Here is a 21,743-nt window from a genome sequence, read left to right on the forward strand (position 1 = left end):
GACTTGCTGGCAGGTTTCAGTGTGGCTGTCACAGTCAAGGAATTCCTAAACTGATACAGCTGGCCAAGCCAGGTCAGACGCCCCTAGACTTCCTCTTAATGTAGGAAACTGCTATGAAAAGCACAAGATGAGTTTGGTGGTAGTGCATGACCCTGCTAGGTGCCTTATCTGAAGGCATGATAACTTGCAGCAAAAAAAGAGAACAAGCTTGGCATTCCTGGTTTTGCATCTGGCAAGGAGCAGGCCACCTACAACATACTGTAAATGTCCTGTAAGAGCAGTTAAGGCAAGCTGGGCCTGATGGTGCACACCTGTAATCCCAGCACTCCAGGAGACTTAGGCAAGAGGACAGTAAGTTCAAGCTCAGTTGGACAACTCAGCGACTTAGCCAGACCCCATCTCAAAATAAAATGGTTGGCTGGGCATGTAGCTGCGTGGGAAGGCCCTGGGTTCAATCCCAGCTGTATGCACATGCACATACACAAAGCAGTCAAGGCAAATTATACTTAAGGGAAGAAGCTATCAAATGGCTGAGGGATTATATTAATTAAATACAATTACTTATGAGTTGAAGACATAAAAGTAAACCAAAGCAAAGTTGTAATCCTTAATACAGTAACTTCTTTAGTGAAGCATTTAAAATGTTAACAGCAGGGGTTTTTTCTAATCTTAGAAGGAAAATGGGAATATTATAAGAGAAAGAAGTCACCAATGTCTTGGCAAATCTAAGTAAGTTAAACTGATATTTTAATAGCAAATAAATGCTCAAACTGTAATGAGACACTACCAAAGACTGTCAATGATATGTCAAAGTTTTTTAAATTAAAATAAAGCTAAATAATATCTGAAAATTTCATTTGCCACACCCCTCATAAGCATTCTCCATAGTTCATAATTTGCTGTCTAGAAAAAGAAGACCTCAGCGTTCTTTGACCACTCACTTTGAGACCGAGTGGCCTTCGCTTGAGGACACGCTTTCTTCCACGTGCCCCCACCTGCTGTGCGAGCCACTCTCCTGTTGATACACCCAGGTCCAGTGGAGATGAAGAACGCCTGGCCATTATCTTCTGAAAGAACAATACTTCCTCTTCCCCAATCCTTCCTCATCACCGCTTGTGCAAGAAAAACTATCCGGTGCAGTTTGCTCCCTACTTTTACACACCTACTTTTTTCTTTGGGTATTTCTTCCTCAGTGTGCTACTGGAAGATGAGAGGACAAGCAAGACAAATGTTCACCATGTAAACTCCCTCCACCAAGCTTTGTCCCACTTTCAAACCTTAAGCACAGCACCAGCCAGTGGTCCCTAAATGATACAGCTTTCAGATCTGGTTACTGCAAAGCCTATCAAGCTATCTGCGCTGAGCGAGGCTGAGGGAAGTGGAAGCGAGCACACCCTCGTTCTCTAACTGTTCCCAATTGCGGAGCATGAGAAAACTGAAGACATCTAGTTATAAAGATAGATTCTTCTCCCTTCCCAATATGAGAGTCAGAGTGTACACACTATGTTCAAGAATCTGCATTTTTATCAAACACCTCAGGTACTTCTGACACGGGTGGCTCAGATCCATCTCTAAAGGACCATGGACTAGAAGTTTAACTCCAGCCCTCTGAGTAAGTAATGACACCAAGCAGCCGCCTGGTTCTTTATGCCTATAGATGTCAGACAGCTGTTCAAGTCCTCCACCTGAATCCTGAATGGAAAGGCAATGTCAAGATAAACATGTCACTTTCAATTACCTAAAAAGCATCACCATCTTCCTCTTCCAACCTCCCCTTTAGAAGTATCTGCCTTCAGAAAATGTATAACCTGTGCAGTAATCTTCCAGAGGTCTGCCTTATTAGGAACACCCAGGATTTGCTGACAGCGCTAATTTTGGTAGATCGTAGTAATAATTAAATGAGCGTCACTTAACTTGGTTAAAAAAAAAGTCTCAAATATTAAGGATCATGTTAACCCATAGATATTTAACATAAATCTAATTTTTCCTTCTTTCACGCTTTCTCAAATGTATTCCAATATTAGAATGGGACATTATTAAAATGTACTGCTCACCTTCGAAGGATTCCTAGAATTCCTCTCACACCTTGAGTAGTTTCACAGGCTAGAACTAAAGACTATCAAGAGAAAGGTTTGCTATAAGCTGAAGTACGTGTATCATATAGTATCCTCAGTAAAACAAGCTAATTTTTATAGCCCTAAGTTACTTTGTTTCCAGTAACTCCTTTCAGTACTATAATCCACAAAGTCACACAGAGTTTGCAGGTTACTAATAGCCTGTAAGTAGGAATTACTACTGTGAACTACTCCAAGAAAATTAGAAGAAAACACACCATCACACTTAAAATCTGTCTGATGTAATACTGACTCAGGAAAAAGGACACTTGCTTTCCTATCCCAAAGTATTCTGCTAATACAACACACAGCACACACCCAAAGCGTACGTTGTACATCACATTTACATCCCCACATCTACCTCCCTCTGACCTTAAAGTCTGTATTACTGAGTTTTTCTCTTCCATTAGCATTCAACATACACATTCATCACTCAAGTAATAAAATAACTGATTTGCCTAGGACATTTTTAAAAAGTGGAAGTGCATGTAAATAGAGCAATGTCATACAGATACAAATGTGAGGAAATTCAATCAAGAAATATGAAAAGATTCATTTATTAAGTAAATGAGCTGGGAAGTAGCACAAGGCAATTAATTACACAATCAGAGTATTTTGCTGAAACTTGTACTGAAACTGATTTAAGCAGCTTTGTAACTTGTCTGAGAAAGCTGAATGTTTATTTAATCATTTGTAACAAGGCCAAAAAGGCATTTATTAGTCCCATAAAGCCAATTCAACAAAATTGTGTTTACTGCTTACCTTACACAAAACAGTATGTTCTGCATCAGGGATGCAGACATTAATTATACACATCCCTAAACACAGAGAGTTCAAGGTCAGTGAAGTCAGAGGATCCTTTCCATGAGTTTAATATACAATTCTCCTTCCTACCAGTGATTTTTTTGAGGGCACTAACATACACATATCTTTTAATGTTTTAGAAGAGATACAGAAAACTGCTCTTGGTTTAAGGTTACATCATAATCCTCTAGAACGTAACATTTGATCCAATCAAAAGCATCATTTCTTATTCAAACATAACAGTGTATGAATGCACACTTATTAAGCAGTTTCACAGTACTGACAGCAACTCTGCTTACACAACAGTTTTTAAGACTTTTAGAGCAGAAGCAGACCTATCTTCATGGTTTTCCAAACATTAAGTACAATTCTGAGATATCAAAAACCTGTGTGGATTTGTGAAAGGCACTGTGCGACTTCCTTTCAAGTACCACAGTAACCTGTGGGTGACTGTTTGAGGCTTTCTGCTTCTGAGAAATAGAGCTTAGTGACCCCAGTGCTAGATGCATCTGGAAGTCAGGTTACTGACAACCTCCCAGTTGAGTTCTCACAGTTTCAGAGAGCCGTGGGGCTTTGCCTGCAGGTCAGCAGTTACTAGCAACTCCTGCAGAAGGCAGAGGACGCACAGCTTTTTTTCCAAACAGAACTGACCCCAAAAGAAATCTATTTCCAAGTAGAACCCAAGTCCTGCACTGCTCATCAAGAACTCCAAGAGACTGACCACAAGAGCACACTTTGTACATGCACAGGCACATTTAGTCTTTACAAGTGACACTAGTAAGTCACACTGGAACTGAATATTTTAATGTCTTAAATGTATCAAATCTCAATGGTATTTCACTCTATACTTTGAATCAAGCAATGTTTTTTTCAAATGTACAGCCATGGTCACATTACTTATGAAAAACTGCCTCACCTTCCATCGGGGTTTACAGTCTTTGGGCCTCCAGTGACCTCCTGGCTCAATCTCTACGTCCTTGGAGAAGAGCTGGTGCACGTCATCAAAACTGACTTCACTCACATTGACCTCGAGGAATCCCCCTGGAAGCCAAAAATGTAGAAAATTATTTTAATATTTTTTTACCTCAAAGATGTATAAAGGACAAACAACTTTCAGTAGGGCGATGGCATAGTTTAGTCGCCGAGACAGTAGCCTTTATTCCTGCCATCACCACATACTTATTCATACTTTCATAATAATTATGAAAATTATTATAGAATAATTATGGTCACCCTACTACATCTGATAAATCTGCCAAAGAAAATCAAGGTCTTTAACCCACTGCTTTTTGGTAATATACTAGATATTTAACCTTTTTTGAGAAAACACTTACATGTCGTTATAGCATAGCATATCGTGACAATTTAACCACTAATTCAAGTATATTAAAACTATTTTTCTAACTTCAGCTCCTTCCAGGTATAAGATACAATGACAGAGGACACAGAGTTAAATGAGGAGTACACTGTATTGGAGCTGAATGCTAACCTCTACTGGGGAAATTACTCAACTGCGCTCTGCCCAGCTTTTTCCTCTGTCAGAGTACTGTGCAGCAGTGCCTGCTTCCCACTGAGCTGGTGTCCACTGGATAAAATGCAGGTTCCCTAGAACAGATTCAACCAACCTTAGATAGAAAATATTCAGGGGGAAAAAAAAAGAACTGGACCTGAACTGATCATGTAAAGACTTTTTTCTTATAGTCATTCCCTAAACAATACAAACTGGGTGTGGGAGCTCACACCTGTAAATCCCAGCACTTGAGAGGCTGAGGCAGGAGGATTGCCATGAGGTAGGAGGGCTACCTAGTGAGATCAAGGCCAGCCTAAACTACATGGTGAGACCCTGTCTCAAAACAAAATGAAACAGAACAGCATGATAATTATTTATTTAGTATTTACATAGTATTAGGTATTATACATAATCTGTGACTTAAAATATAGAGGAAGACTTACAGATTATATGCAAATAGCAAGACTATTTCACCCAAGGGACTTGAGCACCCATGAATTTTGGCATCCTGGGAGGGGAGGGCCCCAAAATCGATCCCCACCCACACCAAGGGAGGACCGAAGTTGGTGAGAAGGATCTAGTGCAGAACCAGGCGCTAGGAACACTGAAAACATTAGCTATGACTATTACCCACTGACATTTATTTTTTTTCTTTTTTTGTACTGAGGATTGAGCCTAGGGCCTCGTGCATGGTAAGCATATGTTCTACTACTGAGCTAAATCACCAGCTCCTATACTGATTAAGAGGAAACGTGTACACACAATTCAACACATTCATTTTGAGCACCTACCAGGCCCCGAGCCCCTTGGTATTAAAAACTGAGAAACTAGGGCCTTCTAAGATGGTCCTGGTCTAACAGGCACTCGTTCTCCAAATTTAAAGGTACTGTATGTATTACTGAAGGTAGTTTTACCAATAGTTTTCCTAATATGTACCTTTGAAACAGAATGAATCATGGACACACAGTCACTTCCCTAACCCACTTGAAAATGAACTTACAGAGTCAGAGATCCCCGGTCTCTTCTCCCACCCATGAAAACAGCTGCATGGTCACTAACGTCTCTTCAAAGCAATGCAGTCTTCCGGGTTTCCCACGAAGGCGAGTGAGGCAAACCACACAGGCCATCTTTCAGCAGTCAAGTGACCCATCACCTGTTCATGTCCAAATAGGTGCCGTGCAAACTGCTCTGCGACACCCTCCGGCCAAATTCTTCCCTCTAACCCTCTCATCTCATAAAATATAAACCAATAAATGTTGAGGTTTCCATGTTAAGTTTCCTGAGCCTTTTATGGTCATTATTTTTTACACAGAAAATCCTCAGTTCCCCTCCAGGGAGCCCCTTTCCTCCTCCTACTCTATATTCTACAAGGTTTGGCCTCTTCCCACCTCTTTTCGTTCTGATCAGGCACAGGCACCTGTAACTGCACTCAGTCCTCAAGTACGCTAGCGAGTAGTTTTAGATGCAAATACCTATGTTTCCCTGAGTAGGCTAGGAAAAAAGCTGCAATTTTCTAATGGCTGCCTGTTAAACTGACAAATTTATGGTCCTTTGTAACAAAATACCCAGCCTTTCATGTGACCAAATATACAAACTAACTTTAGGAAGGTCATACTTCCTAACAGAATGAGAGCTACGAATTTAAAAAGGCTAATAAGTCAGATGTACAATTGATCAGACAACATAAATACAGAGAAGCTAGCACTATAAACAAACGAAATTCACAACTAAATCTGATGCATTTAATAGTACCATGACTGCTAAAAATGATAGTAATTAGGCTAAGTAATAAGCAATTCATGTAAGTAACCGAAGCTGGTATTCTTTATGCAGTATTAAACCACATGTTTTGTCTTTTACCAGCTCTATTGCTCCAACAGCTATAGTCATTACTGTTACAGTTTTCTCCATCATCACTGGCAGCTTAATTTCCATCCTCACTGCACATATGCCGCCAAATAAAGAAACAGGCCTTTCATCTTTCTGCTCAGTGGAGAGGGCCTCCTGTGTCCCGCACCATCCCTGACACCCGACTAACCCTTAGTTCACCTTCCTCTGCCTCCCTCATCCACATTCCTCAGTCTGAGCAGCTTTTCTGCGTGCTTACTGCTCTGCTCTGAAACCCTGACAACTCGCTGGCTGAAGGCCAAAAATGACCCTGAGGCCTGAGGTCGTCCTCCCAATGATGACAGCAACATCGCCTCACTGGAAAGAGGAAGAGAGCGACAGGCTTCGGAGGACAGGCCCCGCCATCGCCAGGAGCAGTGACAATGTGACCAGAGAGCGCGTGGGTCCCCAGACAAGGCCATCTTCACCTATTACATGCTTGGTGTCTCCTTTAGTTTCACTCAAGTGTTCCAGCGCTTTATCAAAGCATTTGCAAGTCGCCTGCCATAAACGAAGCCAGGAAAGTAAACCGCCAGCAGGCTGGCCCAGCCCTCGAGCTTACTGCGGAGCAGGAGCCCACAAGCACAGCCAAGGGAGGAGCCACCACGCTCCACTGAGGACCCCCATCTTCACTCTCCGCCAGGGCTAAATCCCAGATCTGCCGCCACAAACAAGTGTTTTCTCTCCTCAGACATGTAAAGGTCAAAAAATAAATAATACACGTACTCAGTAATTAATGAGAAAACAAATGTCAACACTGTAACTCAGCAGACTGAATTCCACATTTGGAAGCAGGGGCTGGGGTCAGAACGGAGGGAAGGGCTGCCGATAACCCCGAGGTGAAGAGGTGGGTCCTGGCCGGCCAACGCCGCCTGTCAGCGCGGCGGGCAGGCTGGTGCGCCCAACTGTTGTTGTCGCATGAGAGAATAATGTCAACGCACCACTGGTTACGCACGTTCACCACAATTTCCTAGCAGTGAACACGCAAGACAGGCAGTGCTGTCTCCGGGAGGCTGCACCGGGATGAGCCGAGAGCCCGCCAGGAACGCCGTGGCCCCAAGGACAGGCTTACTGTGCTGTGGATTAGAACGCAGCATACGACATGAGTCAGGGTTTTTTCTTATTCAAACGTAACCCTTCACACGACAAGTACTCAACACAGACGAATTACCTACACTACTTACACTCTTCTAACATTTCACGTAAGAGTCAAGGCAAGCATATAATCTACAGGCAGTTCTTTTCTCTATAAATCGACAGTTTTAAGTGACTTCTTCACTAGGCCTGGAGCCTCTGACTTTTGGCATAAGCCTATCTCTGGATCCTTTGGTCTTCACCACTTTTACCCTCAGGGTTTTAAACGTGCACAGCCCAAAGCTCTGGTGACAGTGTGAAAGCCGTGAATTTCCCCTAGAAATATCCCCGCAGATAAATTTCTCTCCAAAGTCGGAAAGGAATTTTTACATCACGACGGAACGTTCCTTTCCACCCTCTGCACTGCACCCTAAGCACACCGAGGCTGCGCAACGCTGAGTCATCCTTCCTCACTCACCTGCTGCCCCTGTGAAGCGCACACCGGCCACTGCCCATTTCAAACGCTTGCTTCAGCACCTCAATTTCTAGACTCTGACAACCTCTGTTTAACAAGCCATTTCTTATTCATTCTTCGAGTGACCGCAATCAAGCATTCTAGACAGAAGACACAGACACAGCCACACCCTCTCCAAGTCCAGGCAGTGGCTGGCACAGGATAAGCAGGTGAATCAGTAGGGACAGCAAAGCTGGCTGTGTGGACTCCCGCCTCACGCCTGTTCTCCTCTTACCTACCTCTCCGCTCCCCGCTCCAGGAAGTGCTAAAACATGTCTCTAGGACATCTGTGCACCTGTGCCATGTGCAGACACGCCAAACAGGCCAAGCTCCTGTCTCCCCATCCGAGGGCAGCACGGTGCACAGCTCTCACAGCTGCCCCCTGCCCCCGGCTCTGCCTCTCCTAAATGACTGGCTGCAACCCCTAGTTAAGTCTCTGTTCCCAGCTCTGCCTCAAAATCCACACAATGAACCCTTGGTCCACCCAGGGGCACATGCCCTTCATGAGACTCCTCTTCAAACTGTTTCATACTGATAAGCTGACAAGCTCCCTCAAAGTCATAATCTACAACCGTGACGTTTGTATTTCCTTACTCTGCTCATGTTTTAGCCTGCTGACATAGTTCATATGCTGCAATATGTGCATTAAACATACCACTTCTTTCTTGTTCCCAAAAAGCCGCTGTGAATTAATATTTGTCAAGAAAATTAAAATAATTTCAGCTAGTTCTCCTGCCTTTTCAAACGTTTTCTTGAACCATTCAATAAATTCAATGCTTGACCCACTTAGTAATTTCCATATATTATACCTTAAGGTTATTTCTAAAATATTCCCCCCACTTTTTATCTTAAAAAATAATACCCTTCCATTCAAGTAAAAGATGCTCAGGTTCTCAGGTCCATCATCTTCAAGCCAGGCAGAAAAGAAGGGATCTGTCAACTCACAACTTTACAAATCACGGTTTGCTTCTTTTGTGAGTTCACGTCCCTTCAAGTTCATGCCTACAGGCCCCCACCTTCCAATACACAGCCCGCTCCCTAACAGGTGACCTCCCGGGTACCTCACTATCGCGCACGGTTCTGCTTCCACAGCCTGAGACTCTGTCCCCCACACAGGACGCTCTTCCCCTGACACTGAGCCCTCTGTCTTTTTACCTGCCCACTCACACCCTATGAAACCCCTTCGTAGCCTCAGGGGGATACAGTCCCCTGCTCTAGCCCCAGTTTTCCTTTCTTGCCTTCTAATAAAGGGGTTTGCTAATGTGGGTGATGTGCTTGTTTAAACTAAGTTTTCAGCCCTATCAGCAGTGTCTCTGTTTCGGAGGCACCTGGGTCATGTTTGTGGCCACCAGCTTTATCGGGACCGAGTCTGGCTGCTTGAGCTGTCCACTGCGAGTCCTGCCTCTCAGACAAAGCGGTTAGAAAGCACACTCGCAGGCCCTCTAACAGAAAAAAGCAGCAGCATGACCAGGTACACCTGCAGGGGCTATGAAGCAGCGAGCAGCACCAGGAGGCGCATTCTGTGCAGAACCACATCTGAGCAGAGAGGGAGGCCGAAGTCCTGGCTTTAGGGGCCCCAGGAGTGGCCCATCTGCCTCCAGCCCTGAGCACTGTACTGAGCTCTGCCAACGGGCGGCAAGAGACACTTACCAAAGCAGCTTGGCCTTGTTTTGGCTCCTCAAGCTCTAACCTAACGCTCTGGACACTAGGGCTTCTAGGGGCTGACATTTTCCCACTGATTCCTTATCTTCTTAAACCACATCTTCTGTATTCTGTGGCTTGCAGCCAAGAGTCCAGACTTTTGCTACAGATCTGAGGTCTGGTTCCCAGAAGCCTGCATTTTCAGCAAGCACTCTGTAGTAGCTTCCCCCCAACTACACTCACAGAAACACAACTTGATGGTCTGTGCTCCATCACACACGCGCACTCTTCACAAGCACCCGCACCTCCCCTCCCTCCCAGGACCGCTACACCTGCACTGCCAGCTTCTACCTTGGGGAACCAACTCTCCAAGCTCACCTTCTCCACCTAATAAGCAGTACTGAAGAAAATCACATAAGCACAGGTACTAACCCCATCATTAGGGCGACGATGCCTCACGTACTGTCTGGAGCACAGCAAGCTCTCGAGAGAGACAAGTGAGGCTTCCCGCCACTTGCTGGAGCTGGCTGCACCTGCGCCCTCTACCCGTCACTTTCTCGAGCACTCCCTACATGCGCAGCTCCCCCTTACACTTGCCACCCTCTTCTCCCCGTACTTCCTCTCTGTGTACCTAAAACACACCTCATCCCTTCCGAAAGAGCCCTCACCTCAGGAAGAAATTCCCACTTCTACACTCTTTTACCTCTATTCGCTTCCCTTTCCCATCAAAAAAAAATTTTTATTTATTTTTTAGTGTGTGATGGTCAATTGATTGTGTCAACCTGAGTAAGAGCAGCTTAACTAAATTGGTTCAGCAATTCCACACCCCAGTGCGTGGAAAATCCGCCTAGGGCAGCCTGTTGCCTAGACAGTATAAAGGGGAGTTAAAAAAGGACAGATCGGCTTTTGTTTTTTTGGAAGAGCCCAAGTCTTCGCCTTTACCTCGGACATCATCTCTTGATTTTAGCGCAGACTCTTCGGCTTTTGGCACAAATGTCTTTTGGGGTAGACTCTTTAGACTTTTATTGCAGACCCATGCACCTCTTGATGTGGACCTGCAAGGGCCACTGTAGTAAGTACTAGACCTCTGACTCAATCTTTTGGTCTAGCGCGCAGACAAACCTTTGTACTCTTTATATCCAACTCTGTGGGTGACCATGATAAGCCAATCTTACAAATTTTTATACATTTATATATTTTGTGTAATGTCTGTTTTTCTGGTAAACAATGACTGATACAGACTTTGGTCTCCTCATGCCTCTGAGGAAAAAAGCTAAAAATGGAGTCACAGGGTTGTCAGGGATGACTGACCCAGACTATCAAGGAGAGATCAGACCACTCCGCAATGGGAAAAAAATAATATATAAAATAAATTTAAAATGTATATAAATATATAATAAATAAAAATATATATGATATTATTATAACCTTACATATAAAAAAGAATAATACATATTCTTTTTTTTCCTGGAGGCCAGGTGATCCCTTTGGGTGTCTCCTAGTATTATCATTCCCTGTTATTAAAGTCAGTGAAAAACTACAATAATTTAATCCAGGCAAAGTAACAAGTGGTCCTGAGCCTTCAAAAATAAAAGTATGGGTCACTCCATCAGAAAAAGAACCAAGATCTACTGAGGTGCTTGCTAAAGGCCATGAGAATATAGGGTGGATAATAAAAAAGGTAGTTCTAAATACCAGCTATGACCCTGTGATCAGCCGAGGATTATATTATTTCACTCCTAATATGGTTCCAATATAATATAATGTTGATAGACTTAATACTGGTGAAGGACTATTAAAGCTAAGTTATAATATTTATTACAAAATATTAAAAATAAGCACCACCCCCAAAAATCTTGCCCTCTATTCTGGGGAGGGAATTAGTGTGCTTCCATTTGTACTCAAGCTAGTTATAACATGTAAGGCATAATTATGAGCTTGTCCTTGTATCTGGAGACTGCTTTAAAAAATGTGTCTAGTTGTCAAGTCGACAAGGAGTAGACTGTGATGGTTGACTGAGTGTGTCAACTTGAGTAAGAGAAGCTTAACCAAGTCAACTTAGCAACTGCACACCCTGGGTGTAGAAGGTCTGCCCTAGGGCGGCTTGTCACCTAGATGCTCCAGAAGTAAAATAAAGGGCTGCTTCTGTTTCTTTAGAAGAACTCTAGACTTCACCTTCACCTTGGACATCATCTCTTGACCTTCAGCGCAGATCCTTCAAATTTCCAGCATAGACTCTTCAGCCGTCCACTACAGGCCCATAAGCCTTCTGATAAGGACTCCCAAGGAACACTGCAGTGAGCTCCAGACCTTGACCTTGGACTAGATCGTTTGGGTCTCCAGGGCACAGACACCCTCTGTACTCCTCCAGACCTGATTTTGTGGGCAGCCAACCAATCTCGTAAATTCTTTGTTTGTTTTTGTTTTTTTTTTTTGGTACAGGCAATCGAACTTGGGACCTCATGCTTGCCAGGCAGGTGCGATTCCACTGAGCTATATTCCCAGCCCCTAAATTCTTATATATTTATATATCCTGTGCTGTATTTGATTCTCTGGTGAACACAGACTGATACAGTGTGTTACTTGGGATCAGACCCAGGGGCAGTCAACCACTGAGCTACATTCCTAGTCTTTATTTTGTATTTTAAGACAGGGCCTCACTAAGTTGCATTGGTTGGACTCAAACTGGTGATCTTCCTGCCTCAGTGTTCTTAGTAGCTGGAATTACATGGTGCCAACATGCCCAGCCAAACTTTTTGTAAAAAAAAATCAACTAGTTTTTGAAAACTTTGAGTTTGTCCTTTATAGCTGAATAGTACTCCATTATATAAAAATACTACATCTTTTTTATCCATTCCTTGGTTGATGGGCATTTGGGTTGTTTCCAAGATTTAGCTATTACAAGTTGTGCTGCTATAAACATGGGTACACATATACTGCTGTGGTATAATGCTTTTTATTCTTCTGGGGAAATACCTAGAAGGGGAATTGCCAGGTCAAATGAGACCTCTAATCCTAGATTTTTGAGGAATCTTCACACTGATGTCCACAGTGGCTATATCAGTCTACACTCCCACCAACAGTGGAGAAGGTTTCATTTTTCCCCACAGACCCTCCAGCACTTATTATTGGTTGACTTCCTGATGATAGCCATTCTTTCTGGGGTGAGTTGGAATCTCAGTGTTGTTTTAATTTGCATTTTTCGCATGACCAATGATGCTGAACATTTTTTCATATATTTATTTGCTATTTGTATTTCTTCATCTGAGAAGCATATATTCACCTCAGATGCCCATTTTTGGATTGGGTCTTTGAATTTAGAGGGCATCTGATTTTTTTCAATTTTTTATGTGTTCTAGATAGAAGTCATTTGTCTGAGGGACAGTTGGCTAAAATTTTTCCATAGGTAAATGGATGCAACTAGAGACTATACTTATAAGTGAAATAAATCAGACTCATGTGTAAACATATTGCCTCCTAGTGTATGCAACTGAAAGAGTAAACAAGATCCAAAACATACAATAGATAATGTGAAAGGGAAAGAAACTGCTTAAAAGGAAAGAACAGCTGGGATGGGGAAAAGGAGAAAAGAAGGGAAAAGAAAACACACACACACACACACACACACACACATACACACACAAGATAACTAAGATAATTATACTACTAATTTCTAAGGTTTTTTGTTTTGTTTTGTTTTGCTTTTTTTGGTACCAGGAATCAAACTCAGGACCTTACACTTGCCAGGCAGGCTCTTGTGCTGTGAGCTACATCCCCAGTCCTATACTACTAATTTCTATTAGTTTATTGAAAAGAATGGTTTGTGATTTCATTGTTGGATCAATTTTGCATGCCTATGTCTTATAATCTGAGCAACTATTTTGAAGATAACAATATACAATATATTAACCATTGTTAATTTCCCACTATTCTGTTTTGAAATTCTGTATCACTGTTTTCATTGTTTTTCTCTCTTTAAAATGAAAATTTCAAACAACGATAGGACGTGAAAAAAACTAACTAGTTTTTACATACGTCTAACTCACTTCTCAGGAGAGTAGTTCTTCTTGCCCCACCACTCAGCTGAAGCTGCTTGCTTTAATTTCCTACATGCCAAATTCAGCACTCTTTTCTCACATCCTTACTCCACCTGCTCTTTTCGAAGAGGGAACAATGTCTCCTGGAAACACGCCACGCTCCCCCCAGTGGCCCCTTGCTCTCTGACTCTGCCCCATCCCCGACGATTTCCTCTGCTATTCACCTCTACTCTGCCCTGAAGTGCTTATCCTCTGAAGACCTGATCTTGGCCCTCTTCCAGTCTCTCTCCCTCTTATCTCTGTCCAGATCTCTCCTACAAAAGTAAGACCCCAAGTTAATTCTCCTCGACTTCAAAGAATATGCCCAACTGAACTCATTAACATCCTCATTCTCAAAATGCGATGTTTATCCTATGTTGTTTGCTGCAGTTAACAGTCAGCAAGGCAGAGAGCTGGAATTAAACTCTGGCCACTCAGTAGATCTTGGATCTGGCCACGAGCACACAATAGCTTGGTTTTTTTTGTGCCCCCTCCTCTTTCCAGTGCCACGTCCTTGGCACATGCCCTTGTCCTTTCCTCTTCAGTTCTTGCAGCAAGTTCCTCACCGGTGTCCGTGATTCTACCATCTCCCATTCTCTTCCACTTTTCAATTTCTCATCAAATAATCTTTCTGAGGTATATTCCTAATCCTCCTGCAGCAGTGTTTTTAGTTTTGCTTTGCCTTTTTTTGGCCCTAGACTCTAAAAATCATGTGCTGTCACCAGAAAGAAATGTTCCCAGGCAGCTAAATCAACCTTCTGCATATAAGGGGCTCTGCTCCCTCCAACACTCACCTCATGGATGCCTGGGGATCATAGGTTCTTCACACAAGCCTTCACCTCCATCCTGCATCACTTACCACATGAGCTGGCGCAGCTCTCTCCTCCAAGGGAACACACACAGCCTCCCAAACCATCTTAAGGACCTGACTCCTACGTCACCCTCTCTGCTGTCTTCCTCTTGCTTTATTCATTTCCTTTCACAGCAGCAGGCTACCTTCCTCTGGGTGTTATCCTACTCTCGCAGGATCCCATTTAGCTTGGTTTCTCTCTATCTGCCCTGGGGAACACCCAGTCCTGCTGGGAGGCTGCTATTCAATAATCATTTCTGTACTCTGAAATGATTCGCATCTCTTCTTTCATAGTAAACATCTGCATGACAGTCTGTCAGAGTAGGCATTATCTGAGCTCTTCTTAAGTTTACTTGCTTATCTTTTCCCTCTTTTCTGATATGCATGTGACTGAATCTCAAGGGGAAAAGCCCTTGTAGCTTTTATTACATTCATAAAGTTAGCAACTACAGAAACTACCAGGGTTAAACCATAAAAGGTTATTCCACCAGCAGTAAGGAGAGGGTATCTAAAAGTCACTGCAAATGTATTCTATTGAATAACTTTTAAAGTATAAGAAAACAAAAGTAAGCCTATTTTAATGCAAAATACACAATCGACATTTCCCATTTCTATTTCACATAGAAAAATCACAATCCAAACATCCATACTAAAGCACTTTTTTTCACTAGGTAAGGTAAAATTCCTATTTTGGTTAACATGAAGAATCTTACATACATTCAATAAAGGTGAAAGGTTTTCCCTCTGGACAACTGATGAATACTAGCAGTAATGAAGTATTCACTCACACTGTTCATGCACACAATATATATTAAAATAAGACTTGACAGTGTTACTGACTAACAAACACTGCTGAAATCCACAAAATGCATTTTATCTGAATTCCAATTTGAAAAATTCAAACTTCAGAGACATCCAATGCTGGTAGTTCTACCACTACAGTAGGAAAACATCAAAAAGGATTTACAGGCAAGTAACAAACACACTACCTTTATGCTAACTTCACGTTTAGTGATTACAGTGGCCATACTTTCTACCAAATAACCCAGTTACCCAGACACCACTAACTTGACCTTGGTGCTGGACGTGAAGCTGGCATCCTGGAGAAAGACTGCTGCGAGGAGGTGGCTACCACACTAGTGTGACCCTCCTCCCTTGTCAAAGAACGCAAGGCTCTGAAGGAGGCCGAAGAAAGCAGTAGTAGTCCCAGGATCCCATGCAAAGGCAGGCACAACAGCCACAGCAGCCATGGCACCCCCAGCCCACCCTCTGGAGCACAGGGCCGAAGAATTACAACCCGCCACAAGTGGGAGGAGAGGAATGTCCGCAGGAGGGCCTGGCAGGCGAATGCTGCTGAACAGTTTAATTAGCAGTCATGAACCACTAATTAAGAAAATGGTTAACTAAACCAAGGATAGAAAGATTTCTGAAACTATGGATCCCTGAATACGCAAATTATGAAAATGAAATTACTATAATCAATATTTCAGCAGAACATTACCCACTGGTTTCAGTATGGCACAGACAAAAACACTCATTTTGAGGAAAACAAGGCTGCAATAACAATGTTATGAGAAACCTATGGCCACAAAAAACTTGAAAATGAGCTTGTTTGTTTTAGGCCCCAGGTTAGAGCCAAAAAAACAGAAACTTAGGGATTGGGCCCCAGGATGACAAAAGCTCCCCAGGCAATTCCACTGTGCAGCTGAGGATGGGATCCACTGCTCTCTGGTCTCCAAGTGCTGGCAAGGACCATCAATATCAGCATCTCTTAAAAGCACCGGACAAAAATTTGCAGAACTCTTTAGATGCACTGAAACTGAAACCCAGAGTTCTACAAGACCAGCAGTGGGATTATGCTACATCCTCTAGCACAAAAACCACGCCCTTGGGTGGTATAAAAAGTTCATCTTTCTATTTATTATAGAGGTATATCTATCAACAATAAACTGAAAATCGTCCAACAAATGACAGAAAAAAACTAATTTCCCCAATAAAGAAAACTCACATAAGGACATAAAAGGTACACTTAGATACTAAGGGATAAACAATTCAAAGAGATGTTCAAACCCATATTCACGTAAAAATCAATACAAAACTTTATATATACAAAGTACACTTAAAATAGTGGAGTAAGGGGCCTTGCCAAAACAATACATACAGTGGCTTCTGAGTGTTTTGAGTACAATGGTGGTGTTTAAAATATAGTTACTTTTATGATTTTGAAAAAACAGTTACAGCATCTGGATCACTACCACATATTACATGCAAAAGCTAGGCACAAGAGAGAAAAACTATTAGGAAATAAAAGTATTTTTATGCCTGGGGTAAGAAAAGCTTTCTTAAGACAAAAAAAAAAAAAAAAGAAAAAAGAAAAAAAGAAAGAGTCTTAAATAAAGTCACCGATACAAGTGAAAAAGCATAATTTTACAATTTTAAAATAAAAGACTCCATAAACCAAATGAAAATCCAAGGCCAGGACTGTGGAAAGATACTCGAAACAAATGTGAGCAAGCAATCACTACAGGAAGAGGAAGAATTCTTGCAGATCAATAAAACACCTAATAACCAATAAGGAACTGATTAAGTCCATCACCAAGCAAGAGGCAGGAGAGAAAATTTAAAAATACAGAGAAGAAAAATTACTCAAACTCACTAGCAACGAGGAAAGTGAAAACTCAACAATGAGATACCATCTGTTATCTTACCAGATCAGCAAAAATCAGAAAGTCCATCAATATCAAAGTGGCACATTGTGGGGATATAAACTGGCATAGATGATTAGAAAAAGTTTGAAAAATACCTGGAAAAATTGAGTCAGCCAATCAAGCAATTCTAAACTAAGCTATAAACCCTCAAGTAAACATGCAAATATGCACAGGGAAGTCTGTATGATACTGTTCTTAGTAGCAAAAAAAAAAAAAAAAGAAAGAAAAAGAAAAAGTGACTGCAAAAAAGTGGAAACAACCTAAACGTCTATCAGCTGGGAAAAAGTTAAATGAACTGTGGTATATTTATACAAAGACATTCTATAACACTTAAGTAGTTCTCAAAAGTAAAAAATCAAGTCACAATGAATTGTAATTTATAAGACTATTGACATAAATTCTTAAAATCTCCGAATATACATTTTCTGTATATACAGGCAACTATCTATGTAAACATAATTTTTAAATAACCCATATTAATGCACTGGCAATAAAGGTTAGATTACTTCTGGAAAAAAAGGATGGGAAGTTACATACATTGTGGGCAGTGGTCAGAAAGGATTTAATTTAATTTGTGACATTCTAATATATCCAAAAGGGGATAAAACATTAATTACTCTTAAAAGTAGTTTTAAAAACATTTGGAAGTAAACCAAAGTATTAGTTTTTAAATCCAGATGGGAAATAGATGCATATTTATCATTTTTTTCTTGTGTCTTTCCTCAGTTTTCCCTCATCCCTTTCCAAAAAGGTCCTTTATACCCCCAAGTTTTTTTAAAAATCAATTAACATGCTAAATAATATGAACATCAGCATTCCCAGTAATGACTGAATCCCAATGGGCTCAAACCATGTAGTTTTTATTCTTTTATTACAATATAAGTCAATAGTCAAGTCAAAATTAGTTTCTACTTACGCATGTAAGGCAGTTTTTCTGGGCAGGGAAGGTATGGTGAATATGTGAAGTTTTCTGGGAGATATGTTGTTGTTTGGACAGGATAATCACTCGAATTATTACCTTCAGGATAATCTTGGAGAGAGAGAAGAAAGTTACAACCATAATACTGCCTTTTGCTTCACCTCTAGTATGAAATATGCCACTGTCACTGTGAGGAGACCGTAAGCTACAATCTCCAGAAGTACTTAAAAGCAATTTCTAGGAAGGATGAGGGAAAAGAACACCCAATTTCCCAGGTGAGGTCTAGGGAGCAACACAACCTATCACTGTACACACACAGCAGCAGCATCTACAGCCTCATAAGAACACTTTCTCCCATCCCCCCAGGCTAGGCCAGATCAAAAGGAAATCTATTCCAGGGTTGGGTGGGAGTAATGTTTTCTCACTGCGTCACATATAACAAACTGAAATTTACCCACTCGGCTTGCTTCTGTAACACACAGCCTATTCTAAACCTTCAAATGAGTTATTTTCAACCTGCTGGCTACAGCCCTTGGAAGTGTGCAGTTATTATTACAGTAGGCCCATTTTCTCTAGTCAGTGAGTTACAAACCACATGTAGAGTAACGGTTTAGGGAATCAAAGTCAAATGTCTGCCTCTAAACCCTTACTCTAGTAAGGATTAGCATGTACTAGTTTTCAGGAATGGCAGTACGCAATTTCTCATCTCTGCCTACCTGCTATTTTCATGTTTAGGTTTCAATAAGATAAAATATTTTTTAAAAATTAGTAATCCCTGGCCCATAAAAACACTCAAGAGTTGGTAGCAATGAATCACTACGTGAGCGTTAAGGTTTCTGAACATGAAACCAAAGAGATCAAATTTTGGTCTCTCTCTGTAGCCAAGCTCTGAAACACCTATCTGAGCAACACACATGTAGTTTCCTCCTCTATACAGAAAGCTGGCCTAAGAGAATGCAGTAAGAGAAAGGGACAAACACAGTTAATTAAACGACAGTCTGACTTCCTGGATCTGACCATGCAAGAAACACAGAAAATGAAACTCTAGCAGACACTGGAAAGAGATGTAGAGTTATTATTTCAATCTTTAGCAATCTTTTCCAATGAGAGAGACTCTAAAAGTTACACCCTCTGACTCGTAAGTAAATGGCAGGTGTGCAAGAAAAGTCAAAGCAAAGTAAGCGCTTCCCCTGCATACCTCTACCTAATATAAATACTCATTCATTGTCAAAGGCAGTGAAGGCTGCAGCCTGAGGGTTAGGACAACATGTGAGAGCAGAGACATCCTTACTCCAGCTTGATCTATGGAAAAGGGCTGCCAAGGCTGCTAAGCAGTGGTTGATGGGATGGATGGACAAAGGCTCCAGGCCTGGCACCAAGAAAGAAACAGAGGCCAAAGGAGAAGGTCCAGTTCCAAAGGACAGCATGGAAATCCCAGTTACGATGCACAGGACATCAATGAGGTATTAACTGTATCACCAGAAAACTCCAACTTGATAAATGGAGACAGACGATGGTAGGATGTCTGTTCCACCAGAAAGTGGGTAGCCCCAAAGAGCCACGCCCCCTGAAGTCTCTCAATGAAGGAGACTGAAAAGCATCCAACAAGGAAAATTCTCCAAGCCACAGGGAGAAGGAGTCACTGGGCATTGTGTCACGTGCCTGAGGACAGACCAGGGCCTCAGAAACTGTCTCTGGGCCCACACTGTATATATCTCAAGTGTACATATCCCACAGAGTTCAAGGTACTGCACTAAACATAAAATACCTGTAAGAAAGTCCAATTAGATGCTGATGCTTAAGATGCTTTAAAAAATTGGACATGTACCCAATTGCAAGTCATAGTTTAGAAATGGTTTCCCTTTCACGAAACTTCTAACTTGCCAGTGGTAGAAAGCAGTGCTCTAAGCATGAACCAGGTTTCTGGGATTTCCATCAAAAGTAGATCAGATGGGGCTGGGGATTTAGCTCAGCGGCAAAAAGCGCCTGCCTGGCAAGCGCAAGGTCATGAGTTCGGTTCCCGGTACCGGAGAAAAAACCAAAAAAAAAAAAAAAAAAAAAAAACTAGGGCTGGGGATATAACCCCATAGTAGAGCACTCGCATAGCATGTGTGATGCCCTGGGTTAGGTGGGCATGTGTCCATGTATAGTAACTGTGACCAGAAAGCCATATTTCTCAAAAGCAATACTGGAAGAAAGCAAATGATATGGGAATTTTGAGAACTTTCTTGAGTATAGTTAATTCATGTGCTTAAAAGACCAAGGAATATCCAGCGACAGATGCATAGAAAGCTCGGCAAACATAGGACAGGGCGAGTTAACACCAGTAAAAACAAAAAGTTCTGCAAAACACTGCCCACTGGTGACTTGAATTTAACTTATGATGTGACTGTATCAGGGGCAAAGGGGAAATGAAAGTGGAGCATGCTGTAATACACTAAATGCCTTTCTTCCCTAACAGGACAGCTACAGCTGACAGACCAAGAACAGAAGAACAGGGCCAGGAGTGTGGCTCGGTGGTAGAAAGCACTCTTCATATACTAAAGGGAAGGGAAAAAAAGAGGAAAGAAGGAAAGAATAGCAGAATAGAAACAAAGATAAATTCAGAATAAGCTGTTAAAAATTAAAAGTAGTGCGTTTCAACATAGCTGAATAGAGGAAGAGCCACACTGGAGTTACTCAGAGAAAATCATTTAAAGACAGGTAACTGGAAGAAAGGGAGGGACATACATCTTCATGCCAAAATCAATTTAAAATAAGAGACTTGGAGATCAAACAAAACGGGCATAGGCCTTTATAAAATGGCGAAGCAGCCCACGGGACTGCCTGTGGACCTCTGCCTGCATGTGGAGCAGGAACCACCATTTTGGGAAGTTCCCGAAAAACTGATGGACTGCAACAGCAGGCAAACTCAAGCCACACAGGATAGATTTGGATATACAGCCCCCAGCCTCTTCTGTCTTTCTCCAAAGAGAAGATATTGCAGCTGGCAGCAAATTCCACCGGCACACAGGGGGTGAGTGACCAGGAAACTGCTGGATTCCCTGATGGGCCACCAGTCTTTTGTCTTGTTTTTGTCATGTGCCATAGCGGCTTACGGGAACCTCTAGCAACAGCAAGGTTAGGGGCCACAGCAGTGGTGGCGGCGGTGGAGAAAGCGGTGAACAGCAGCACCCTTCCTGCCCTGCTCCCAGCCACGTGAGACAGAGGGACACAGGACTTAAGCAACCTTAAGCCCACAATGAGTGGGAAGTCAGCACTCCCCCAACCCTTCTCCAAGCAGCAGCAGAGAGCAGACGGGCCAGCAGAGTGAAACAGAGGAGGCTGTACAGGGCCAAAAGGGGCCGACTGCCACAGGACTGGTAGCAACCTTGGGCTGTCTCTGTTTGAGGACACCACAGCAACGGGGAGAGCAATGCAGAGACAAACAACGTAATGACATGTGGGTGGGCCCCCAATGGACACACAGAAAGTTGCTGGCTGAAGACTGGCCTCAACGCCTACTTCCTGAGGCCAAGATCAGCCCCTCACCCAACACTAATCCTACTGCAGACTGAAGGGTTATGCACAACAGATCTGGGCTCCAACTGGGACACTACCACACAACTGTGGGCACCAGAGGAATTTTATTTTTTTTTTGTTGCTG

At 42.3% G+C, this 21,743-nt stretch overlaps 1 protein-coding gene across 5 annotated transcripts in view; it reads right to left on the reverse strand.

Annotated features, from left to right (window-relative positions):
- Positions 1-21,743, reverse strand: part of B4galt6 (UDP-Gal:betaGlcNAc beta 1,4- galactosyltransferase, polypeptide 6) — a gene marked incomplete at its 5' end in the record, with an annotated part of 79,120 nt that overhangs the window by 19,219 nt on the left and 38,158 nt on the right. For 4 of the 5 annotated variants that reach the window (XM_013507213.1, XM_013507170.1, XM_005372744.2 and 1 more), the window contains 2 exon segments: positions 3,835-3,959; positions 18,095-18,208. In XM_013507213.1, the coding sequence (XP_013362667.1) occupies positions 3,835-3,959; positions 18,095-18,208 (239 nt within the window). 5 annotated transcript variants of the gene reach the window in all.

The sequence above is a fragment of the Chinchilla lanigera genome, unplaced genomic scaffold (genome assembly GCF_000276665.1).
Source record: "Chinchilla lanigera isolate Chin_1 unplaced genomic scaffold, ChiLan1.0 scaffold00001, whole genome shotgun sequence".
In the NCBI taxonomy this organism is placed as follows: domain Eukaryota; kingdom Metazoa; phylum Chordata; class Mammalia; order Rodentia; family Chinchillidae; genus Chinchilla; species Chinchilla lanigera.